Genomic DNA, 27,774 nt, shown 5'->3' with positions numbered 1-27,774 from the left:
TCAGGATCTTTTGCTGGTTTCTCCTCAATTTCCGAATCTCTAAATGTTGCAGAGCCTCGGGGCTTGGTCCTCAGATCTCTTTCTTGTCTCTTAACACTCACTAACTGGTTGATCTCATCCATTATAATCCCTTTAAATACGGTCTACGTAGTGATGACACCCACATCTGTATATCCAGCCCTACATCCAGAATCAACTCCATATCTCCCCTTGGGTGTCTATCTAACAGGGATCTCAAACATTAGATGTCCCAAATCAAAGTCTTCATGCCCTGCTCCCTAAACCTGTTCCTCCTACACTTCTTCCCATCTTGGAAAATGACAAATCCATTCTTCAAGTTACTCAGGCCAAGGACCTCATAGACATCTCTCTGGTCCTTCTCATTTCCTCACATCCTACGTCCAATCTGCCAGGAAACCCTGCTAAAGCCACCCTTGGCTCAGGTCTCAGTTCCACATTTATCCCCAATATTCCTTAATGTTCCTACCAAAGCATCTAATATTGTAGTTTCCCTCTTAGTGGCCTTACATTTTGGTGCTGTACTTTCCTGCCATAAACTGAGATTGGGAGACTTGAATAAAAATAAGATCATCAAAATGGGGAGGAATGGGAATAAACAAGTATTTTTGCAGCTTCTCTTTTGTTCCAGTTAGCACCCCTTAACCATTGATCCCAGGTGGGGTGAACAGCATCCTTGGGACCACGCTTCCACCAGGGCCGCCGAGGGCCCACACCATAGAGTTGGCTGGTTCCTCAATGACAGGACATCCTTCTCTCTCTCTCAAGGCCCCATTTCGGATGCCAAATCTCTTTCTGATAGATCTTCTTGGAGTTAGGTGAAAGCAAAGCAAGGGTATTCTCCTATGTTGAAATAACAGGCTGAAAGTTCTTGTCTAGACCTTGTAAAGTAGTTCTTAGCCTTTAAAAAATATATATCATGGATGCTCTTTGATAACTTGATGACCCAAAGCATGTTTTGGTTTTTAGTATGTGTGGATATCAATTTAGGTTAAGGAAATTACATATTTCAAAAAGTAGGTGAGTAAACATCTAGGTTTTCGTTAACAGAGAGAGAGCAGAATATGCAGTATGATTCTACTTGTAATATACATATCTAGATATGTTTTGTGTGCGTAAAAATGCTTGAAAGCCTATACAATAAACTTGGAACTCTGAGGACTGGAATGGGAAGGACTGAGGAACTAGGGAAGGGGGTAAATATTCTTTTTTTTGAACTTTTTAAAGTAACAGCTTTGTTGAGATATGGTTTATATACCATAAAATTCACCTTTTGAAGTAGACAATTTAGTGGTTTTGTTTTTTCACAGTTGTGCAACATCACTACTACCTACGAACTTTTTCATCATCCCCCAAAACTATGTACCCATAGCAGTCACTCCCCATCCTTCTGTCCTCCAGCCTTCAGCAACCAAATACGCTTTATGTCCCCATGGGTCTGTCTACTGTGAACATGTTCTATAAATGGAATCATATAACATGAGGTCAGGGTTCATCCATGCTGTAGTCTGTATCAGCACTTCGTTCCCTTTTATTGCCAAATTATGTTTCATCAGATGGATATACCACATTTTATCTACTCATCAGCTGATGGATATTTGGGTTGTTTCCACTTTTTGGCTATTATAAAGAATGCTCCTATGAACATTCGTGTATGGGTTTTTGGTGGACATAAAAATTACCTTATACTTAATGTATGTTTTTTACTGTGTATTAAAACACATGTAAAACATGAATTTACTTTAAAAATATAGACATTAAAATTTTTTAAATGTGGTGAAGAATACAACTCAGGTCATTGACATATCACTTTCATTTTACAATATAATTTGCATCTATCTTACCTATCTTTAGCTGGTTTCCAGAACTCTTTCACTACAAAAGATTTGCCTTCAAAATGAAATGCATTTGATAACTTATATAGTAGCTCAACCTTTTTACTGAGGGTGTCCCTGCTGTGTCTTACTACCAGTCAGCTGTAAAACAGAAGATTTGCCTTGATGGTATTCACTGAGTACAAAAGTGACACCTCCTTCAGTTTTAATTGCCTTAATTATTCACCTACTCAATCTCCTTGCTTCTTTTTTTCCCATTCAAATAGGAATAAAATATAGAGGAGTTTTATCTTCTGAAAAACCCACTGATCTCACAATCCTTTAGTATTTCGCTGTACAGTTTCATTTAAAACTTATTCAACTATTCAAAGTTCTAACAATATTTAAAATGACATCAACACATAGCAAATTTTGGACCTACCTAATGTTGGAGTTAAATTTCTAAAAAGTACACTGGTTGGCAAAATCATGACCAACAAGATCAAGGTCTTATGGAGAATTAGGGGTTGGGAAAAACCAATAAAAATGACATTAGATGCATTTAAAAACCTACAGTAAATAAAAGCTCTAAGAGTCACCACTTACCGTGGCTAAACTAAGGTGTCCATAAATACAAATACTGTGGATTTGAAATCTGGAGTAAAACCATAGTGCTGTAATGTTAAATCCATTGGCAATAGCCATTTCTTTACTTCAAATTTCTCCCTGTCTGGTTTAGATGGAATTTCATGGCCTATCAATTCAAATACACTCTTCTCAGTTCTCCAAACTCCATCTTCCCTTTTTGCCAAACTCTCAGGAAACATGCCAACTCCTAGGTGAATCTGACTCTTCATGTCTGCACCTCTCCAGCCCCTCCACTGGTTCCATATGGAGACGGGCTCCCTTCCACCCTGGCCTCCAAAGACATCTCAACACTGCCCAGCAAACCTCAGCCATGAGCTTTTCAAAACTTCTCATCTGATCTAACCTCACCCACTGCATCTCTGCCTTCACTCTCAAGAGATGCCCTTCTCAGAAAGCAGAGCCAAAGGAGAGCAGTTTAAGATAGAGGTTGAATGAGCTGACGATAAAGACCCTGGCCCTCTGTGAGCTGTAGTGCAGGGACGTAAAGAACCAAGTGTTCATCTCTGCTGTCACAGGGCCTGAGTTTGGGGTTAAATCGCTGACTGGCTTAGCGGCTCTGGGTAAAGCATGCGGCCAGCCTGACACCAATCCTCCTCAAATGTGCCATCACGTTATCACTCTCTGAAGACTGTTTTAAGAATCAAAATAAAGCGTGTGTGAATACTTTATTATAAACATTAAAGGGCTATACAGATAATAGTTGGTTTTTTGTTCGGTTTTTTGGCTGCACTGTGTGGCTTGTGGGATCTAGTTCCCCGACCAGGAACAGAACCCGTGCCCCCTGTAGTGGAAGCGTGGAGCCCTAACCACTGGACTACTAGGGAATTCCCAAATAATATTTTAAATAGTGATTTAAAAATCTGTCCCAAGGAAAAACAACTTCAATTACGCTAGTTAAAATTTCAGAATTCTTGTATAGTTCTTATGACTTGAAGTTTTTACATCATATACAGTGTGATTTCATTTTTGTAAAGCTCAAAATAATATATGATAAATTATATTTTTAAGAAGATATTTCCTTTAGATACATGAAAGTGTGACAGTGCTTTTTATGGCATCATTTTATTTCATCTTTGAACTAAGTGATTCCTAAGATATCATCTAGCTGTAGGTGTCTACTGTTCTATGCTCTCAATTGGTACTGGCAGTCAATTAGAAAACTTAGTTTTTAAACAATATACTATCTGGTCTATTTTCCTCGACTATACTTTCACTATAAAAACTATAGAATAAGGTTACACTAAATGTTTTGATACTAACAGATACTATAAATTGACTTTTAGTGAGTGCTGTCAAGGATAAGAGAATTTATTGAATAAACAGTAAAAATCGTGGTGTTAGCAAGTGGACTGAAAGTAGGGGCTAACTAAAACACGAGCTGTATGTGCTCTAAGCCATCACATATACTGGAATCTTAAAACGCAATGGAAGACTGACTGAAACTTCTTGTAGGGCCTGGAGAGTTCTGAAGAGTTTAGTTACTAGTGACTTCTGTGTGACAAAGTTTTTGGAGCTATCTCTCTCCATATACGAGCTCTTTTGAAATTTGAGATCTGTTGAAATCAACTACCCTTGTTGTTAACAGAAGTGAAACATTAAAATATTAATTTCTCTGTAAAATGATTGTGCCTTATTCCTTGTGATTTAGAAAGAAATAAAGTTGAAACTGGTGGTTTCAATTAATTCTGTGACTGCCTTTTATGTTGGCAAGAAAGGCCGAGCAGTTCTTTGCTTTTATTTTTTTTTCAAAATGAACCCACATTGGGCTTCCCTGGTGGCGCAGTGGTTGAGAGTCCGCCTGCCGATGCAGGGGACATGGGTTCGTGCCCCGGTCCGGGAAGATCCCACATGCCGCGGAGTGGCTGCGCCCATGAGCCATGGCCGCTGAGCCTGCGCGTCCGGAGCCATTGCTCCGCAACGGGAGAGGCCACAGCAGTGAGAGGCCCGCGTACCGCAAAAAAAAAAAAAAAAAAAAATGAACCCACATTATTTATTTTGCTTTTTTAATTCCTAAAATATGCTTGTTGCCAAGCATTCCATTTAAATGAGTAAAAAGAGAGAGAGGGGAGAAAAGCTTGTTTACTGGTCAAATTTTAGACTACTATGGAAAAGTCTTGCTGAATCTAGATTAATGTAATTGGCCTTAAATGTCAAAATGAGCTTGAATGTAATTAGAAGCAAAGCAGAAATCAAAATGTTATGCCTATTCCAGCAGCAAATTACTTTAAGTAGAGTCTACACTTAAATATAATTTCAAGAGTAAAAGGAAAGATGGCAGAAGCTCATTTGCAAAACCTAGTGAATCTTTTTCTAGTTATGAAAGTGAATGTAGGTATATTTGATCATCTCTTTTCTTATACACGGCCGTGCTTGGGTTAACTTCTACATATAACACCATAAATGACCATGTAGACCAAACCATAGATTTGTACAGTCTCCTAGGATTCTTTCAGGGTAAGATTTAAGAACATGAGAAGAGACACTGAGCCATGACTAGCATTTATACAGTGCTTTGCAGCCCCCAAAGCAGTTCATGTCCATTATTTAGAGTAATTTCAGCAATAATCTTGTGTTAGTTACTGTACATTTTGCAGATGGGTAACTGAAATACAGAAGCCTTAAAATGACTGATCCAGGTTGGCAGGTAGCAAGCGATGTTTCTGGGTCTCTAGGCTGGAATCTGTTGATTTCAAATTCCTGCTGTCCTTTTGGATATTACAGGTAACAAGACGTCTTAAGATCTAGTAATTGCTGATCTCCTTTCCTTATCTAAATTACTAAAACAAACAATGCTCTAGTCTAAATCATATTTAAAATTGTTACCTCCTTTGTCTAGCACAGTACTGAGTACATATCTGAAACTCTGTTATTATGCTCAACTGGTTAATAAAAATTACATATCTCCAGTATTTTTTATGCTTTGCTAAAATAAGCTTCACTTGTTACCATTTTTCCAGATGAAAAAGACACAACCTTTTCAATTTCATGAGTATCTAAAATTACAAACTGTCTTTTAATAATAAAAATATTTTAACAATTTAAGACTTAAACGTTAAAGTTCCTATCTTAGAAACACTTATCTTAAGGAAAAAAGATCGAGATAAACTGAATGAACTTATATTTTCCCCCTAACAATCTTTCTTGCAGAGCATGATATTTTTAGTTGAAAGGTATACTTCCCACCGATTATGTTAAAATAATTTTGAAATGCAAACCATCCAGCTGACGGAACAAACAGCTGGGAAAATGAGACCTGGAGATTTATGCAAATAGGAGACTTCTGAATTAATTTTCCTCATAGAACAGACTGTCAAGTTTCTTGAAGTATTTATGCCCTAATCTCTTAATTAGCGATTTTGCTAATGTCAGTCATATTAAATTTTCATAATGTAAATGATGCATTTCACTGGCAAATATGTGCTATAAAATTACAGATGAAAGTTAATATTTTACTTTGGGTGCAACAGAGATTTAGTAACATATACAAAAGAGACAGTGCTCCTAAGAACACAGATGTACGTCTTACTGTGAAATAAAACTGAGGATTTATTCAGAAAACTTTTGTAACTAAAATACCACCGAGTCTACACAGGAAATTTCCCAGTGTTTTTTTACTATCCACTTGTAGAACTATGCCCAAGAACAAGGTTTTCCTATTTGGCTTCAAACAGAAAGCAGCATCAGTCCGGAAATGCTTATATTTTTGCATACTAAAAAACCCCACACTTTGGAAATGGTTTGGCTATTTTTTGCTCTCTTTTAATGGGCTTTGATTTCTCATTTCTCTTCAATGTAAGTTCACAAATAAGAAGCTTCACTGCCAATTATATTGTCTGCTCTTTTCTATTGCAAACATACATTTCAAAACCTTGCTTCTATCTTGATAGTGCTTATTTGGTACTCTAACGCCTTGAAAATAAAGTTGATAGTTGTTTACCAATAAATATTTAATTGAAATGACTTGAATTTAATAAAGTTGATTTTATAAGTCATAAACTAAAATTTGTCTTATTATACATCTGAAATTAGTCTTATACAATTTGCATATCCCTGTTATATCTATACTTTCCTTCATTTAAAATTTTACCAGCTAATGTTGTTATTTTAAAAAATGAGATAATTATTTTTCTTACTGATGTATAATTATAAATTAAGCTTTTATATCTATCTATCCGTCTACCAACTTACCTACCTATCTCCATTTTTCTAAGCCAAGAAGCCATTCATTGTACAAAATTTGGAAGTACAAAAAGGCATAAAGAATAAAATAAGTTACTTATAATTCAAACGAGGTTGTATATATTTTTTAGAATTTGTTGTAGAATTTGAAAATTCTACCAGTTTGTTTTGCCCTAGGGATATACATGTACTGGAAACAAAACTGAATCCAGCTGCAAATAGAGTGTTGTTTTAGGGTTCTTTGCTTGATTTTTGGTCATCACCACTTATGTCACTCATGACTAACCTCATTAAACATTCTGTAAAAATACAGTTTTGATAACTGTATAATATGCCACCATATTCAAAGTTTATTTAGACTTCTATTATGATTGGACATTCAAGTTGTTTTAAAATTTTCACACTGATAAATAATGGTACAAAGAGCAATTTCTTTCAAGATCGATCTTTGTGTGCACTGTGGATATTTTCTTGGGGAAGACTTATAGAAATGCAGTTACTAGATCAAAGAGTAAAAATGCTTTTCAGTGTCTTGATACATAATGAAAAACTGATTCTCAGAAAAGTTACACAAATTTCAATGTGTGAGAGGCTTTTCTGTTGGCAATGAGCATTATCATTAACCAAAAACCAAAATAACGAACAAACCTTGTCCATTTGACATGTTCTTACTAATATGTATTACAAATTATGGTTGTACCGTCACATTTTCCTTTGTTTTTAAAAACTACCTATGGTGATTATTTTTGACTTGTTTGAAAATTCAAATGTATCCTTCTTCTAGGCCTAAAAAGTCCCTGACGATCTAAGATGAAAGATGGTATTTTCTTTGCTTTCTACATTTTTACACTTTAAATATCCTTGCTCTAATTTACCAGGGAGTTATTTTGGTACATAGTATGAGAGGGCTTTGGTATCCCCAACATTACTACTAATAATTAGTCTTTTAATCATTCATTGTGATCCTTTCTTTGTCATATGTTTTTTCAATGGATATATATGTTTGCCCATTCATCTGTATGTTAACCCTAAATCATACTCTTTTAATTATTGTAGCCGTATACAGTTTCTTGTTGGTTCTCACTGCTTTTTTTTTAATAGCATCTATAATGTGGTGAAAATACTTCCTTAACAGGGTAGTTTTGGGGATTCCATTACATATATGTAGATATCTATGTATGCATGTGTATCTCTTTCTTTCTATAAATGTCTATCTATGAAAAGTTCTTGCTATAGGGACCTCACAGGTAAAAAATACTTAAATCCAGTAATTATTACTATTAACAATAATGACCTCTGGGGAAACGTTTCTCTAGACTTAGAGATAATTACGCTTCTCTAGAAACTAGTTTGTTTTTACCTCATAATCATTGTTTAATCTATTTTGGTGTATATTTGCTCTAGGAAACATGGACGTCCTCATGATGAACTTTAGGGTTTGTTTTTGCTTCCACTGTAATTCTGATTTTGTTTTCCCTTTATATTAATTCTTTTAAATTTTGCTTAAATTTATTGGACCTAGGTATAATTCTTGTTGGATACATTATAGCCTATTTGGATTAAGGCAAAATAGAATAAACATTTCTTTCCGTGTATTGCTCAATTGCCTGCAATTTAAGTCTATTATTATTTATTTAGTTGAATAATGCAGAAATTTGCATTCTTCCTCATGCTCCAAGATAGTATTCCCTTTCCTTTATTTTGCTGTACTTTCCATAATCCTCCAATTGGTTTTACTTCCTTTTTTCAATCAACCTGAAACGACATGGCTTATCCAAAGAGACACGAAGTGTGACATTTGCCTACATTGTTAGTGGAATTCTCTTTTTGGTCATTCATATAACTATGCATGCTTTATTGTCAAATTTCTAGAGTTTTTCCTTCAGAAATGTATCCAGTACATTTCTGTTGGATTGAGGTGAGATTTTTGACCTTTGCTCACTGCCTTATTCCTGAGATTCTGAATTGAATTAATGGCACATGGAAAACTAAAGTAACAACAAAAACAATACTACAGACTTAAGTCTGAACTAGCTACCAGGGTTCTTTCTATATCTAGTCCCTGCCTATACCGTTTTTCCCCTTTTGTATTGCACAATGTAAGATTACAGGATGCAACCCATCCACTTCCACTTGCCTAGTACAGCTCCCTTCGCCCCGACACCCCACCCCGCCCCCATCTGCACACACATGTACTCAGCTACATGCATGCTCACTCGTATGCACACATATATTTTTATCCTGTCTTGTTTCCTAGACATTAAGTTTTTAACATTGATTCATAGAGAAGATGTTTGAGAAGGCTGGAGAGAATCCTCTGTAGAGGTAGGCAGTTGTACCCAAGGGGTGGGCAGTGGGGAAAGAATGAACCTATACATCAGTCATTAAATGGTTCTGCATTTAGTTCCAGATGTGAAATAGTGAATGATAAGCTATTTCAGATTCCAGCAGTACTCTTATGTATAATTTTTTACTTTTTGCATTTTTGTTGAAAGTTGCAAAGGGTGAGTAAAAAGAATAGTCAAAACCAGAATGGGGGTGGATTTTTAAACTTTCAGTGCAATACAGAAAACTGAATGCTTTCTGTACAGTTAATGCCCAATGATTTACTGAGGGATACTTTTATGTTGGGCTATGTGATTATTGCTAGGAATTTAGTGTTTCATGCTAAGAAGCTGGATTTCCACGTTATTTAAGAAAAACACTAGTTGCTACTGCTTACTGATTCCTTGTTACATTGTCAGCACAATGTTAACTAGTCTGAATATATTATATCCTTTAAACTTTCTAATAATCCTCTAAGATATTTACTGTTGTTCTGTTTTTATTATATGTAACCACGAGAGACTGCTCGAAATGTCTGACTATAGATTGTATTTTTTTGTAAGCAAGACTCAACAAAGTATTTAAAATATAGTTAGCTTTTCATCAGTGAAAACATACTCACAGAAACTCATCTTAACTGAAGGAGACACACACATATTCCTCATTAATAACTCTTACTGGTTTTTGAAGTTGGTGCAATGGAGTAGACTGATTATTAAAATAATATTTATGTAATATGGTAACTACTAGTTGGAAAACTACAAATAAGATTGAAATGCAGCAGGACCCTATTGTCCTTGCCCCCCATGTCCTCAGCCTGCCTTTTGTTTGTGGAAAAACTTTAGCCAAAGAATAAGTTTAATCAGAGAAGTGAGAAAATGCAGAAACAAAGGAAAACAGCCCAAGGAGACCAAATAATGATAGTTTAGTCATCAAGCATAGTCAAGGACATTTAGTTCCTCCTTAAGGGCTACAGATAATATTCTGAGCCATATCCTGTGAGCTGTCTTATAGAGACTGAAACCGCCACCAGGTGGAAGAAGTTAACTACATGATGACCAGGCTGTAGCCATGACATAAGCTGCCACAATTCCGAGAACAGGCCTCAAAGAAATGGGGACAAACCGACCCTGGAACTGAAGATTAACTGTACCTAAAACAATCAAGATGACACTGGTCAGACCACCGATGACCAATGTCAAGATGACGGTCAGAGTTGACTGTGCTGTTTCTGCATGTAGCCCCTCCCTCCGCCTATAAAAATTCTTGCCCCCTGACTGTCAGTGGGGGGAGTCGGCCTTTGCACAGGAGTCCTCCTTCACCCCCCGTTGCCAGCATCCGAAATAAAGCGAACTTTCCTTTCCACCAACCTGGCCTCTTTAATGGCTTCTGAGCTGCAAACAGCCGGACCCCACTTTCAGTTGCAAGATGACTGGTAGAAAACTACCAAAATATGACAAGGTGCAAAAAAAGGTTCTCCCCCAAAGAATATGCTTCTGGGATCAGGGGTAGGAATAGAAGGATGCTTTATTCAAGAAATGTCGTAATTCCTGGAATACTGAAGTTCAGTGGTAAATGATATCAACACACAGCCACAGGAAAAGATATGGCCATTTCTGTGTGATTCATGCTGTGTTCAAATCATCCTCCAAGAGGAAGAGCACAGGATAGTATTTTATCACTATGCCACTGATGAATCACCACAAATATAAACTCAAATAGAAGCCAAAGAACCTCAGATGCTATAGCAGAAAGGAAATAGAGTTAATTTTTCAGGTTTTATGAGGGAAGTGGTTACATTAAGCTATATATTGCATTACTTTAAAACTTAAACCAAATTGCTAGTTTCTATTGCAGGGCCATGTCCAGGCACGGATGACAATTTGGCTTAAAGCCTCAGATGGGACTGACTTTATGAGACTGTGGAAGATTTGACACAATAGTGGTCACACAGACAAAATAAAAAATTACCTCCCCTACTGCCCTGAGGATGCCAGAAGTTCTGCAACTGATCGTAAATTTTTGTCTTTGGTCAATAAAGGTGAGTCTTGTGCAATGAAAAACCTCCTCAGAGAAATAACATTTTTTTCAGTGTAAACTTCGTCAAAATAGCTCTTCCACTATTCTCTAGGAAAAATAACAAAGAAAGTAAAAATCTTCAATGGCTCCCCCGTGTCACAATCCCAACCTCGGAAGACACCCAATGGTCAGGCTCCAGCCCGACACTGCAGTTCCTTTCACACTGTGATTCTCCATGTCTCTGATTTACTCACTCGGTTTTCCTTACATAGAATACTCTCATTTAATGCCATTACCCAAATCCTCCTGGGGAATCATATTTACCCCTGACGACAACTCTTCATAAAGCTCTGCAGACTTCCTTCCCTGGAAGCAATCTCCTCCTCTCTTATTAAAATGAAATGATAGTTGGAAGCACAATACATAGCATATAATAGGTTCCCGGAAATTTTTAAATACACTCCAGGATATCTTTGATATTACTTTACAACTGACTACATCTATTGGAGCACATTTCACTTTCTGGCTTGAGCTCCTTCTTATGTTTCTACTAGGGGATAAGTTGAGTTCGTCCTTATGTGCTCAACTCTGCTGTAAGTGAAAGTACGTTGGTTCATGTGTGGCCATCGCATAGCTCCATCACATGGAGAATGCTGTCTGAATTATAAACAACAACAAAATAGGCACACAATCTATTTAGTCTTCACTGTGAATGGAAATATGCAGTATTTGTGGAAAACTTCCGGGGGTGTAGCAGATGAGGGGAGTGTAAACATTAGGATATAAGAAACAAAGTGGAGATAATATCTGTAATGCAAGCAAATGCAAAGAGATGTATACACATGAGGATATAAGAATAAATGTGGAGGGACTTCCCTGGCGGTCCAGTGGTTAAGACTCTGCGCTTCCAATGCAAGGGGCGTGGGTTCGATCCTTGGTCAGGGATCTAAGATCTCACGTGCTGTGCAGCGTGGCCAAAAAATAAAATTTAAATAAATAAAAATAAAATCTCAATTAAAAAAAGAACCAAAGTGGAGATAATATCTGTAATGCAAACAAATGCAGAGAGATGTGAGGCTGCAGATGGGGAAAGCAGACGCTAGGATGCCTGGCCTTGGGTTGTGCCTATAGAAAAAAAAATAAAGCTATCTATCTGAAAGACAGTCAACAGAGTGGTTTTCTTTTTTCCTTTTTTTGCCTCAAAAATTTATAACAGAACCTCAGTGTCTGATCGTACATGAGAAAAAATGATTTAAAAACCATAGGAGGGGCTTCCCTGGTTGAGAGTCCTCCTGCCGATGCAGGGGACATGGGTCCGAGCCCCGGTCCAGGAGGATCCCACATGCCGTGGAGCGGCTGGGCCCGTGAGCCATGGCCGCTGAGCCTGCACGTCTGGAGCCTGTGCTCCGCAACGGGAGAGGCCGCAACAGTGAGAGGCCCGCATACCGCAAAAAAAAAAAAAAAAAAAAAAAAACAACCATAGGAAATTCTGGACAACATGAAACAGACATCCTTTAAAAGGCCTAGTTAAGATCCAGGAATATAATGGAAACTCCAGGACCAAAAACTAACGGGCAGCTTGAGTCAAGAAAAGGCACCTTCCCTAGGGGATTTATGAGCTCTGCTAGACTTTGGTTTTTAATGTCACATCACACAAGGGGCAAAGTCATGGACCTCTGAAAGGTGGAGATTGCTAAGCTGGGTATTTACTGGCCTTCACTGGAGGCTGACCAGAAAAAAATTCAATGGCAAAAGGAGATGAAAAGGGAGCATGTGTGACTTGACTCGGGCACACATGTGGAATCGTACGATGACACAGCTGGCACCACAGAACTGTGGGGAATGGATAGACCAGTCAATAAATGGTACTGTGACAATAGGTTAGACAAACAGAAATAAGGTTGTTCCCTATCTTATTACAGCAGCCACAAAAATCAATTCAGGTTAAACAAAGAACTAAATGTTTAAAAGCCGAACAAAGCCTGACAAGACCAAATATTGCTGAGTTGAAGCTGAAAACATTCTCATATATTACAGATGCCAGATAAATTGGTAAAAGTACTTTGGAATGTAAGTTTATCACTATCTATTAAAGTTGAAGATATCTTTATTCTAAGACCCAGCAATTCCAGTCTTAGCTGCACACGCAAACAGTATTTTCACATGTGCAGAATTCAGATGTGTGCAAGTTAACATGCAATGTTCAGAGCAGCACTGCTTCGAGTCACAAAATATTAGAAACACACCTCTCAAACCTGCATGCATTAGCTTTCTATTTCTGTGTAACAAGCCACAAATTTAATGGCTTAAAACAACACTCACTGATCATCTCACAGTTTCTGTAGGTCAGAGGTGTGGGTGGGGTGTAATTGGGTTCCCTGCTCAGGGTCTCAGATGCTGAAATCAGGGTGTAGGTTGGGCTGCGGTCTCATCTAGAACTTGGGGTCTTCCACCCTCATTTGGGTTGTTATCAGAATTCTCTTCCTGTGGTTGTAGGCCTGAGGGTGCTGGTTTCTTGCTCACAGCCCCCAGAAGCCACCCTCAGGTCCTAGCCACATGGCCCTTCACAACATGGCAGCTTACTTGTCCAAGGCCAACTGGAGACCCTCTCTTGTTTTGAATCTCTCTCTTCAGAAAGGGCCCAGTTCCTCTGATTAGGTCAGGCCCACCCAAGATAACCTCCTTTTTGCTTCACTCCAGTTCCATCATTAGCAACCTATTCCCAGGAGTGAAATCCCATCATATTCACAAGTCCTGCCCAAACCCAAAGGGAAAAGATTATGTAGAGGGTCAGATGTCCTGGAAACCCATTTTAGAATTCACCTACCACACGGGAGAATGGGAAAATAAATTGTGCAATGTTTCTCTGAATAGTGTTCTCTCTCTCTCTATATATATATATAATATGGTGCAATGTATAGTTGTACATTATACCCCAAGGGAAATAAATAAAATATAGCTACAAGTACTCATATTGGTAAATCTCACAAACAGTGCTGAGCAAAAAAAGCAATTAGCAGAAGAAACAGTGCAGTATGAGACCACATAAGGCGGGTTTAAATTACGCAAAAAGATATGTGATTCTCAGCTGATGCCTATATATGCACTCAAGGCATAAAGGGATGTACTAAGGACAAACATCCAATTCAGAAAAGTGGTTCTCTATGGGAAAGGGAGGAGAGGGATAAGGGGCATGTGCTCAAGGACTTCAGATCCATTGCTAATCTGCTTTTTGAACTGCATGTGGCCACAGAAGAATACATTTTATTATTCTTTATGTACCTTTGCATGCCTGAAATATATCATGAAAAATTAAAAATACATGGAAGACCAAACAATAAAAAACAAAAATTAATACAGATTTCGGCAATATAAATTGAACTAATTATCCTTTTGAAGATAAGGTAAACCCTGAATTGATTAAAAATGTAGCAAATGGCAAACGCTGAAAAAGATTAAGGGGCAAGTTGTTTCTTCAAATTTCTCAGTAATTCTTTCAATGCAACTAAAAGCATCATTAGTCATTCTGGTGGTGAGAGGAAACAGGGAAATTAATTAGTAATTAAGTGTTTTATAGTATTTACTGCTTAAATTGTTTAACTGCTTTGGACATGGTTTTATAACTGAAAATTCAATAGAGCAAGTAATTAGTATTTAGAGAATGCAAATTAAGAAAACATATCAAATAAACAGTATTAAAATTCAAGTACCCTGTATTATGGAGGGTAGTGTATTCTTTATGAATAAAAACTATCCCCATTTGTAGGAATGCAAAACAACTGAGGCCTGCTTATTGTTATTTTAGTAGGAAATTAAAAGGAATAAAGATACTGAGCTATTTAAAGATCTACAGGGGATGTTTATTGCAAGTGTTTTAGCAACATAGAAGAAAGTTTCTTCATATACCAAGTAGGGGGATAAACAGAACAAAAACAGTGGTGAAATTGCGCACATGAGCTTTTGTCGGGCAACCAGGAGAAAACGCAAACTTTCTGTCTTTGTTACAGAGAGATGTGGCTCTTGCCTATAGCAACCTGTCTCATGACCTGTATGGGCTTTTCCTTCATGAAAAGCTAATCTAATTGTTCTCCTTATAATACAACCTACTAGTCCCAACAAAACAGGAACGGCGGGATACTGCCTCCCAGCAGGACTTGATCTTGTTATTTCTACTTAGCAGTGTGTCTGTTTTGTTCAAATTAGAAGAGAAAGTTATTGGCTTGAGATGACAAAGTTGTTTTATTAAATTGTGTCAATATGTCATTCTTTTTTTTCCCACTGAAAACATTCAGGCTCCTTTCCTCCATCTCACGGGGTTTTTGCTGAAGCTCCTCTGGCTGTTTCCTCTCTGTCTCTGCGTCCTGATGCTGCAGATCCCATGACACAGTGCTAATAAGTGCTCTGAGAGGTGTCAGGAGAAAAGAGCACAGTGCTGCCAACTTCAAGCTACTTGCAGTCTAGTAAAGAAGATGAGACCTTGCACACGTGTCGATGGTGTGTGACAGAAGTAACCATAAAGATGGGAAGCAGGAACCCAGTATGTGCCAGGCCCTATGCTGGCTGCTTGGCAGGTCCTATGTGGGCATCTTGGAAAGGAGCTGGGGCCCAGATGCTTCCGGGAGAGAAATTAAACACCAGCCCTCCTCCTACTCTGTGTCTATCTACACAGCCTGTTTGCACAGGGCATATGGGAGCTTCAAAGGCAGAAATGAGTGAGAGAAATCTCGTCCAGGTTTTGGGTCTGACCATTGTAGTGGCTTCTGTGGCTGTCTCCCCAGTATCCATTTCTTCCCCTATGATGAATCCAAGCCAATCACCTTGACTCTAGCCATCTTGCCAGCGATTCACTTAGTAGTGACCAAGTGACCCAATCCTGCCGGATGAGAGAAGAGAGCTGGTTTGCTGTGGGGCAGAGTGGGGGCGGAAGGCACTGGGAAAGGTGTCCTTGATTCTAAGGAGATCTGGGCGGAGGTGACCCTCCTTCTTCTAGATTTTATCACGAAGCCTGAAAATGTTGCATCCATTGTGTTAACACATGAAGACAACACATGGACAATGAAACTGCTTTGCTTTGCTAGGGCTGCTGGTACCCAAAACTGGGTGGCTTCAAACAGTGGGAATGTATTATCTCACAGTTCTGGAGGCGAGCCATCAGAAATCAAGGTGTCGGCAGGACCACGCTCCCTCTGAAGGATTCTCCTTGCCTCTTCTGCCTTGGGTGCTTGCTGACAATCCTTGGAGGTCCTTGGCTTGTAGATGTCATGACAATCACATGGCCGTCTTCCCCATGTGTGTCACATTGTCTTCTGTGTATGTCTGTCTCGGTGTTAAAATCTCCCCTTTTTATAGAATATCAGTCATATTGGATTAGGGTTCACCCTAGTGACCTCATTTTAACTTGGTTATCTCTATTTCCAGATAAGGTCACATTTTGGGAGTACTGAGGGTTAGTATTTCAACACATCTTTTGGGGGCACATAAGTTAACCCATGACAACAACTGAGAGAATTTCAGTGAAGGACCCAGAGTCCTGGCTTCCCCAAGTCTACCTAATCCCTTGAATTTTGTGAGATAAATTTACTAATTGTTTAAGTTAGTTGGAGTCAATTTTCTGCTACTTGCAGCCAAAGCATTCAGACAGAATTATGCAGACATTGCTGATGGGATGAGGGTAAGGGCAGTAATGGAGGCTGACAGGGGTCTCGGAGCTGTAGACAACAGCAGAAGAAGGCATCTGTCCTGTTGAGCCTGATACAGTGTGGAAGGATCGGAGAGGTTTGTTTTGGTCCAGGACTATTATTCATTCTTCATCCAAACACCTATTCACCAGCTACCCTGTGGCAAGGATTGTGCTAAACATGGAGGATTTAAATGAGCAAGATAGATGCCGTTAGGACTTCCCTGGTGGTCCAGTGGTTAAGACTCTGAGCTTCCACTGCAGGGGGTACAGATTCGATCCCTGGTCTGGGAACTAAGATCCCACATGCTGCATGGCTAAAAAAATAAAATTAAAAAAAAAGGTAGACACCATCTCTGCCTTTGAAAGGTGTGTTGGGGGAAATCCTGAAATATGAGCCCAAAGAGGTAGATGGGGCCAGAGCGGAAAAGATACTGAAAACCCTATTAAAATGTTTGTTATCTTGAGGGAAAGGAGAATCTTGAAGCATTTTAAATAGGAGAGTGTCATGAGGCAATTTACATCGAAGAAGGATCAGTTTTACTGCAAATGGAGCACAGGCTGCAGTGTGGTCGAATGAGGCACGGAGACCCACTGGGGAACCGGTGGAATAATCCTAATCCCTTTAGTATCCTTTCACCTTTGAGTATCTCCAGAAGCACCTGGGGTCTTCCAGCGTAGGTGGAGCTGCATCAGAGGGTCAATGCGCTAGGCGGTTACTTAGTGTGCCCGGGTTGCTGTTGTCTCCTATGTCGCTCTGCCCCTTCAGGGTTTTCTCTTCTTGGGATGTGGAAGGGAAACCAGCTTCCCAGGTCCATGTCAGCTCCTCTTAGAGGGGTCTCACAGCAGGTTGCTGGAGCCCAGGATACAATCAGGTCCAATCAAACCAGTGTTGGGTTTTACATCTAGTCCTATTTCGCTAGAGAGACTATACCCCCCCCCCCCCCGATGGCTGGGTCAAGGTCAGGTTCCAGAAACAGCCAGAGTAATGATCTCCCGGGCACAGATGCTGGGTCCCCTTCACCAAGAACGCTCCTCTCTTCATGACCGGTCCTCTCTTGAGCCTCTCACACCTTCCTGCAGTTGCTTCCTGCATCCCATGGTCCTGTGTGTGATGGGGGTTGCTAGCCTCCAAGATGGAGTGGATCCAAGTAAAGATAATACAAACAATTGCTGATTTTTAAAAGTTCCGATTTTGCACTGGGATGGATCACGTGATTTTTCTTACAGAAAATCTGTTCTCCTAATGCACTGTGCTTTGGCTAATAATATAATTAACCAACCTACCTCAACACCCAGCCACTGAGTAATGAGGGAGCTGTCCCATGAGGATGGAAGGGGACAAGGCCCGCAAAAATCTAGCATCGTCTGCCCTGTGTTTATAATCATCTTTCCTGATCATTTCATATCAGGCAAGTGCCACCAACAGATGATGCTTTATTTGGCTGGGAATGATAATGATGGCTTTTTGTAATTGTAATATTTTTAACATTTCTTGCAAGATTTGATTATGTTTCAGGAATTTAACTCTTAATTGCATTCATATGTAAGGAGAAATGTAGTCACTTCCCGTGTCAACGCTGTCAGCTGCTGTATAACTGATTAGAGGCCCCATAGTTGCTGGCTGCTTTCATTAAGATGGTCACAGTAATCAGGCGGAAAAGCACAACTGAGTAATTGGAGATCTGAAAATACAATGCTACTTGATTACAATTATGGCTGGGAAATTAGAGCAAATCCCAAGGGGCTAAGGCAGGACTGGATCTAAAGCAGCCTTGTCTTTAATACAGAGTAGCCTCTGTATTATGCCAATTTCAAATATATTATATGGGATATCACTTTTTTTTTCTTTTTTCTTTTTTTTTTTTTTGCGGTACGCAGGCCTCTCACTGCCGTGGCCTCTCCTGCGGAGCACAGGCTCCGGACGCGCAGGCTCAGTGGCCATGGCTCACGGGCCCAGCCACTCCGCAGCATATGGGATCCTCCCGGACCGGGACACGAACCCGTGTCCCCTGCATCGGCAGGCAGACCCCTAACCACTGCGCCACCAGGGAAGCAGGGATATCACTTTTTTAATGCTTTCTAAACCCAGAGTTGGGTTGTTTTTGTATATCATTCAACACACACAATTCTATGAGGGAAATACCATTTTTGCCTGTATTTTAGATGTGAAAAAATAAAAGCTTAAAGAATAATTCATTTGGTGTCACATAACTAAAAAGTGATGGAGCAGTAAGTATAGACTCTTATCCACGATGCTTTCATATGCAGGCCCACAGCCCTTATTCACAGCTTCAATATTCAGAACATTTTGAAAATACCCAAAGGTGTTTTGTTTGGTTTTGTTGGTAGCTCATTTAGTGGCAAAAGTCTGATCTGACTAGGTCTTATTTATTGTATTTATTTACCCTTCTTTGTCTGAAGGTTGATGTTTCGCTAGAGAAATATTAATGTGTTTGTTACAGGGTGCTGATTCAGACAGCTGTGGAGGGTGATATCACCTTTACAATATCTAGAATATTCTGCACTCCAAAAATCATCTGGTTCAAAGAGGTTTTGGGTAAAGGATATAAAGTTGGTGGGGTGAAATGAGAGGAAAGGGCAAAAAATGAAGATAAGGTATGAAATTAAGATAGGTCTGTGTAATAAATAAAGGCTTGTTACCGTTTAGTACCCATTCCCCACCCCGGGCCTAGAACAATAGCTGACCCTTAGGGAGAGCTGAATTAAACTGGCCTGAGGGGCGGACGGTGATCATGATGGGGATGGCAGTCTGCTCTTTGTATTTACCCAGCGAGGGGGCAGTGAAGGGGCAGCCTAAGAGAAGGTGGCCTTGACGACAACACTGTCATCTTTGCTTACATCTCTCTATCCCTGGAGGAAGAGCTGGTCCCACTGTAGAGGAGTCTGGCTCCAGGCCAATCCTAAGTGACCCGACCACGGCCAGGGACCAGGCTTTGCCCGGCAGGCTCATGGGGAGGGGAGGGAAGCTGCCCTCCCCACAGGGTCTTGGGGCACAGCTGTGCACTGCAGTGCCTGCAGGGAGTTTCAGGCAAGGACTCGGCCCCCAGGCTGCCCCGCTCCTGTGCACAGCGGCATTCCCAGCCCGCGTGCCTCTGCTCGGAGGTCTCCCCCACGCGGGGGCCTCAGCTGAGGCACTTTTCTCCATCCTGACTCAGTACATTTTCACTTCTAGCCCTTCCTCTAGTCATACCCCTACACCCTCCCCGGTTCATAAAAGGGCAGGAGCTTTGCCCAGAGCTCCTGGGCAAAGATCCCTCCCTCGTCACCGTGCCAGGGCTGGCGCACCTGCCCCTCACCCAGTGCTGTCCAGTGGGCAGAACGGGGCCTGGGCAGCGGTGCCGGTTCCTGCCTGCTGCCTGCACTGCGGCTGAAAGTGAACCAAGGCTTGCTGTGACTTTCGCCTCGGCTTGCTGTCCTACGAGACCACCTCGACACCTGCCCTGCCCCAGTGCCCTGCAGGCTGCCTTCAGAAGCCTTCTGCCAGCATCCTCTTTAGCTCACACATCTTTACTGCCCTCTCCTTGCGCTCTCTCACTGGCATTTAATCGTGATCACGCTTTCACCAACTTAAAAGTTCCTTGGCTTTATATCCTCCTCCTGTCAGCGACTGCCCTTTCTTATTTAAGTGCTGGAACAAGACACAGCTCAGTTCAACCTTCAGCACATGCTGTCCCCATGACCCAGAACACTGTTCTCTGTGCACCTCCTCTGGCTCCATCCAGCTGTTCCTCACTAACTTCCTGTTCCAGGGAGTCTTCCTGGATTCTTCCATTCCTGGTTATGGACCTCACCTCGGGGTTCCCAGAGCACCTTGTGTTTGCCTTTATCAAAGCCTGTCATGTTTTATGTCTACTTACTGGTTACCCACCCTCCACTGAGAATACCTGAAGACTAGGAACTTAATTGTTTATGTCTCAGGATGGCCAACACGGCCTGGCTCTTGATAGGCACTCAACAAATGCTTGGCAATGAGTAACACATTTAGTACAAGATTAAAACAAGTAATAACCCAGAGTATTTTAGTCTATCTGTTAAAATTTAAAAAAATAACCCAGGCTATGTTAGTCTATCTGTTACGTTACAGACACGTTTGCCCTCAAAGCTTATTTTTTTAAAAAATATATGTTGTTATTACCCCAAGGCTATAAAAATATCTATATATATTCTTTGCCTTGGTCATTATATTTTTTCATATTTCTAAATCCACATGGAGTTAAATTTCAGGATCCTTCTGATTAGGCGCTGTATCTTCTACACAAGTTCTTTATGGATTGACTGGTTTTTAACTTTCTTTTTAGCCTAAGTGAATTCTAACAAGAATACAGAGTTATGAACTAGATGATCTTTTAAAGACACTTCAAATCTGAAGAGTTTATGAAATTCATATATTGAAAATCAAAATTTCCTTCTAGATCATGCCTGACATAAAAATATATATGAACTGTAAAACAGATTTAAAATGTTAACTCTCACAAACACATAAAAGCAAACTTTAAACATTTTTAAATTAATAATTTTAAAGTTCTGCTATATTTTCATTTATAGGTACTAAGAACCCTATCTTCCATCTTTACTGGTTTCTGCATCTCATTCTATTAAGATTATTTCCAGAATTTTAGAATTGACACATAATCTGACCATGCTGAAAATGTTCTCAAACACCTGTATTCTGCAGAAAAGACCACTCTGAATATTAAAACTGAACTACTCCAAGTTACAGAAAAAGACAATATTTTAAAACCACTGTTAAAGTGAAATTACTTTGATATTGATTCAGAATAACTGAATTAAACCGACTGCATCTTTTGTTCTTACCCTTGGAAACGTCGTAAATCTATCCAGCTCTTCGACGAAGCAGAACATCTGCAGACTAATTGCCGACATAACAATCAAGAGGCTGGCAGTAAATACAACCAAACTTCCCAGCTTTTTTCCAGGACCAAATATCTTGTACACGAAGTCTTCTAATGCAGGTGAAATTTTAATAAGCCGAACTACCCGGAGAACCTATTGTGGGAGAGAAAAACACACACACTTGATCGTTTATTTATACTGAATCTTAAATAAGTTCATACTAAAATCTCATTTTTCATAGCACTCTATAAAATCACATTTAGCAATTAAATTAAACAATTTAATAACTAAGATATCAGTAGCTCAGTGACTGTCATATAGCAAGAACTCAATAAATCCCAAAGGAATGAAGGAAGGAAAATGGTGACAACTCAGTGTTTTAATGTATGATGTGATAATTCAAAGTGGCATTAATTAACACATATTGTTGAAATAAAATTGACATTTGTTCTAATGTTCAAATATCAAAGAAAACATTAGTTCAATATTAGGCATATTCACTGTCTCATAAAACAAACTTTCCTAGGGATTACTGTACATTCAAAAGGAAATTTTAAAAATCCATCTATCAAGGAGTCTTTACTCATGGCTGAGACTGCTACGCTAAGATCTATTCTATCCTTCCTTTAACTAATAGAACTTGCTGAATTTCAGCCTAGCAAGGCTACAGACTGCATTTTCCAGCCCCACTTGTATCTAGTTGTGGCCGGTGGACTAGGTTCAGACCTATGGAATGTGAAAAGAAGTGATTTTTGCACTTTAAATTAAATAATTTGCCCTGGACACTCTTTTCATACCTTCCTCTGGCTGGGAAATTAAAACAACTGTAATTGTCCCTTTGGAACAAAAATAGAAGCCTCGTATAGAAGATGATAGATTCAGTCTAACCCAACAGGCCTGCTTTCTGGATGGCCCTGGGGAGCAGAGCCACCTACTTGCCCTGGACTCCCACCAACTGGAGAGAAACACACTTCTATCTTACGCAAGCCCTGTATTTTTTAGAACTTTGTTATACGTGCTCAGCTGGTTATCTAAACACACACATGTTTAAATGTTTTGCATATATATATATGCAAAAACTACCACCCATAACTAATTAATTTTCTCATTCACTTAACAAATATTATTATGTGCCAAACACTGTGTTGGACAAATAAGATTCAATGGCTATTACTGTTACAAAAGGAGTATAATACAAAGGCACAGCTCTTAAGGGCATATCTATAAGATTAAAAATATAAAGTAGAATATCATTAAAAGTTGAAGTATAAAATATGGAAAAGTAGCATTTTTCAACAAGTCTAAGATGCCATCGATTTTTTTATGTACCACTGAGAAACTGAAAAATGCCGCCAATTAAAGTATAACACACCACTGATTATAAGACACATCCCAGTTTAGAGATATTAAAATAGGAAAATTGTGGTCTTGGTATAAATGAAAGATGATAAGTAGAATGGTAGTCCAAGATGGTTTGCTATCAATAAGAGCTTAAGGTGTCTGTAAAGGCTTCTCAGGAGAAGAAAGAATACAGTAAGGAACAGGAAATGCTTTAAACACCTAGATTTAGGGCTTCCCTGGTGGCGCAGTGGTTGAGGGTCCACCTGCCGATGCAGGGGACACGGGTTCGTGCCCCGGTCTGGGAAGATCCCACATGCCGCGGAGCGGCTGGGCCCGTGAGCCATGGCCGCTGAGCCTGCGCGTCCGGAGCCTGTGCTCCGCAATGGGAGAGGCCACAACAGTGAGAGGTCCACGTACCGCAAAAAACAAAACAAACAGACAAACCCCCTAGATTTAAATTTTTACACAAAATAACATGCGTTTGGATTTTTCCAGCAACCTAGCTTCCTAATCCTCTTAGTCTATGAGGTCCAGAAGGGACTTCCTGACCCCCATGATCCAGGCCTGGCCAGGGTATTCACAATGACCTCAGTCATCAGAACTTCTGTGGGACCTATGAGAGGTGTCCTATTTTTTAGCCCCAGCTGGAATTACTGTAAGAGCCACATAAGCCCTGAGCTTCTGGGAGCCATCTTAGCCACCACATGGACAAAGAGAGCTTAGAAATGATACCAACACAGAAGAAAGGTGAGTGGAGAAATGGACGGGGTCCCAATAATACCATGTTAGTCTCTGAATTTGGCCATCCCTGAAGCCACATTTACCCGCTACCCCCAGACTGTGAATTAACAGGAACTACTAATGGTGAACCGTATTCTCATTGTCTGCAGAACACAAATATCAATAGTGTGGGTTGTAGCTGCACGTCTAATAAACTAATGGACAAATGTTTAAAGAAGTTGAGAAAATGTAGATTTCCTTCATGCTCATTTAAAATACTTAATACTTTAAGAAGAAAATTTATGTGAGAAATTATATTGTTCAAATTAAACATTATACCACAGGCATGGTTAAGCTACTAGTTTTTCCCGCTATAATTCTTAACATACATTTCCAAATCAGAACATATTACACTTGGGTCATCTTCCCAAATACAAGCAAACAGCTTTATCATAAGAACTATTAAAATAGTAACATCCAGAATAATAATATGAAAAGATTTTACACTTTTATTTATTCTTAGACATAAATGATTCAGTATCTAATAGTTAAACAGCTGAGTCCAGGAAAGTTTACAGGAACAATTCAACTGGTTTATTGCTCAAATTTCAGTACCTTGTGTTTTCTCCACTTGCACTAAAATCATATTTAAAAGATTAATCTTGAATCCTGTCCCAAATTCTAATAAAAACAGTCTATGCACATCTGTGCAATTCTGATAAATTAATATTTCATTAGCTGGAAGAAACATAACTTAACACAATTCCCACATTGGTGATTTGATAAGCATTTTCAAAGGGGCAGGCCTGCATCTGTGGAAAGGCAAAATCCTTATCGGTAACTCTAATTATGCCTTTTCATTTATTTGGGGATAAGTGTGCTTTTCACTCTGTCTACCCAATAAAGCCTTTTGATTCTGTGTTCCTACAGATACGAAATAAAGTAAACCATACATTCAAAGATAAGCACTGTAGGACATTTTGTAGTTGCTTCCAAAGCACATTTTCCTGGTCACATTTCTAAGTCTGTTGTTAAAGGTCACTCTGCTGATTAATAGTGAGATACTGTAGCAATTGAGTGGTTAAGAATATGAATATAAGATTAAACTTCTTGGGAATGAGTTTCCACCATTTGCTAGTTATGTGGTCTTGGGCAAGTTATTCAGTCTCTAGGGATCGCAGTTTACACTCCATCAAAACAGTTTATTCTCTAACGAGAAACAAATGAAGCGATGCACTCGGCAGAGTGCCTGGCACACAGTAGGTGCACAATAAATACCAGCCGGTGTCATCACCCTGCTATGTCAGAACCAGAGCATTTTGCGAAGACTTTATTACTCCCTGTAATATGCCCTATGTTCACTCCATCAAGCATGTATTCTCCTTAGGACAGGTGCCATGTAGTTCTCTCTACCTGGAATGCATCCACCCAGACCTTCTCAAGGTTCGCTCCTTCTCTGCCCAAATGTCCCCTCTTCAAAGAGGGCTTCCCTGAACAAACTTATCTAAAATAGCACCCTCACCCCACAACTTCTATCCTTTTCACTCAGCTTGTCTCTCCTGGATGGCATTTCCTGTACTCGCATTCCTTTCGTGCACTCGTACTTGTGTACTTGTGTGTACTTGTGTATAAACTGTTTGCCCTCTAGAATGCAAGCTTCCCGAGGTGGGCATCTTCTCTGCCTTGTTCACTTCTCTGCCCTCAGGATCTGGAACAGTGCCTGGCACATAGTAGGTGCTCAGGAACTCTCATCTGAATAAAGAGATGGATAACACCCCTCTCTCAGAGATAACTGATATAAAGGGAGACATTTTGTACTAAATTGTTGACTTCATTTAGATATAAAAATTGTGACATTCACTACGGGAAGAACTGCTGCCAGCACGATGAAGAAAGGTCAAGTGAGATGAGAAGCAAGCATGAGGACCAACAGGGGAGATCAAAGTCAGCCCATAAAGAGCCAATCTGTTCAGTACAGTGGGTTCTCCAGATGTGAATTTGCAAAAATCCTTGTGACATCTAAGTTTCTTGAGAGATTTAGCTTCTAGGCACAAAATAACTGAGACAGTGTTTATCTCATTAGACAAATATAAACTTGGCCATGTATAGAGAGATACAAATGAAAATCACTCTACTATTAACATAAACTATTACAAGTTTTACAGACATTAAAACTGCAAACTTCACTGACCCTGTATTGTGACTGTATCTATAGCTATATGTCTATATATAAAACGATTGGAGCCATGCACACTGATTTTAGATATTTTGTGAAAAACAGAGTAGAAGAAAAAACCTAGTGGTTAGGACTACGTGCTCTCACTGCTGAGGGTCCCAGTTCGATCCCTAGTTGGGGAACTAAAAACCCCATAAGTCACGCAGCCGAAAAGAAAAACAACCCAGAGGTGGTGACTTTTAATCATCTGTAATGATTTGGTTTATTTCTTTCCGGTCATTTTTTCATTTATAGGTATTTTACATACATATATAGAGCTATATATGTTATATATAGCATGGATATGTAGCTATACATGTTATATAATTTTATACTGTTTTGCATTTAAATAGAACAATCATATCTCTAAGTTACTACAAATTCATCATAATTATTTTTAAGGCCAAATTTGCATATGAGTTACTAAGCTATTCCTCATATGCTTACCACTTAAACAGTTCCCATTTTTTTCTCTCATAAACAATTCTAGAATGAATATCTTTGTGTGCAAAATTCTGACCTATTTGTAACTTTTCACTGAAAAATTATCTATGAGAAATGATAAGAATTTTAAAGCCCTGAATATATTTTATATGGCACCCTTGCTGTAATAGGCTTTGATGTCTTTCTTAATTTAATAGGTTTGGAAAAAAGATATGTTGTAGTTTTGACTATGAGGCATATTTTCTGTAATTATGTACAATGATTCTCTAATGTAGGTCCTAAATGCTCATGTTGATTTTGTGAATCTAGACAGCAGTGCCCAAGAGCATATAATGACACAAATGTTTGGAAAGCATATTTTGTATCAAGAGTTTCAAACATGTGTATGTCTCTTGCCCCAGGCATCTCACCTATGATAACCAAGGCTGAGGATATAACCCAACCAGTGGCAAGGGATTTCTGTTCAAAGATGTTGACAGTACTGAAAGCTTGAACCATGATACCCTCTGTGAGTTCACTGGGTGCTTGGCTGTGACTACGAGAGGCTCAGCTTTTCATGTGTGTTTGTGGGGTATGTTTTTCATTTTTGCGAATTGTATTTTCACGTCCTTTCTCCCAGGTATCAGGAGTGCTGAGTTTCAGGTCACGATCGGGCACCTGAAGTTAATACTTCTCTGAAAATGATGGCTTTGGTATCATCAATAAGTAAGTTCAGTGAAGTTGGAATGTATTTTCTTTCATCTAAGGAGTTAGAATCTTGTTTCTCTGAATTGTTTCTTTGAAAATTGTACTGCCATTTTATTCTCCAACTATTTTAAAATATCTATGAAGAAAACAATGCAACTTCTGATATTTACATGATAAATTATACAAATGACCAATTCTGAGTCAGAAAAATGACTATACTTGAGATTTTAAAAATTAAGCTATCCCATATACATATATTATATTTTGACCAAGGAGTTAAAAAGAACGCTCAGCATATTGCTATTATTCAACAATTACAAAGAGCGTAAGTAATAATTACTTTTGTTTACTGAATAATTATAAAGTAATGTGATTGAATATATCACATTTGAAAAAATAGATATCCAGTTATTATAAAAAAAGTAAAAAATTATAGGTATTGTTATTTAATCATCACAAAGAAACTAATAGGAATTCATAAATAATGAAGTATGACTAATTACAATCTGTAAAGGTAAGTTTTATTTCTTATTATTTCAACTGTAAGTTAGTGTTGAGCAAACATATTTAGACTTATTGAGAAGGGAGAACTACACTTGGAATTAAATTCATATTTCCTGCTCTTTAAAGTGTGTGTCAACATCTGATGTAGTTTAAAATTTTACATGTATGCACAGATGCATAATATCCATGTACATATAAAATACGTACCTCTACACACTGTGCTGATCTATGAACTGTACGTAAAACATCTCCATTTATTACTCTGAATTTTCAGAGTTTTTAAAACAATGAAATGAATGCACTAT

General features: G+C 39.0%; 1 protein-coding gene across 1 annotated transcript in view; it reads right to left on the bottom strand.

The window, feature by feature from the left end:
• NALCN (sodium leak channel, non-selective) overlaps nt 1-27,774 on the bottom strand; it is a 282,164-nt gene that overhangs the window by 132,276 nt on the left and 122,114 nt on the right. The window contains exon 12 of the mRNA XM_027115885.1: nt 21,520-21,711. Within this exon, the coding sequence (XP_026971686.1) occupies nt 21,520-21,711 (192 nt within the window). The remainder of the gene's footprint in view (nt 1-21,519; nt 21,712-27,774) is intronic.

Source organism: Aethalodelphis obliquidens, unplaced genomic scaffold (assembly GCF_003676395.1).
Source record: "Aethalodelphis obliquidens isolate GAN/ISIS:26980383/991018 unplaced genomic scaffold, ASM367639v1 scaffold15, whole genome shotgun sequence".
Taxonomy (NCBI): Eukaryota; Metazoa; Chordata; class Mammalia; order Artiodactyla; family Delphinidae; genus Aethalodelphis; species Aethalodelphis obliquidens.
This window is presented reverse-complemented; position numbering and strand designations above follow the sequence as displayed.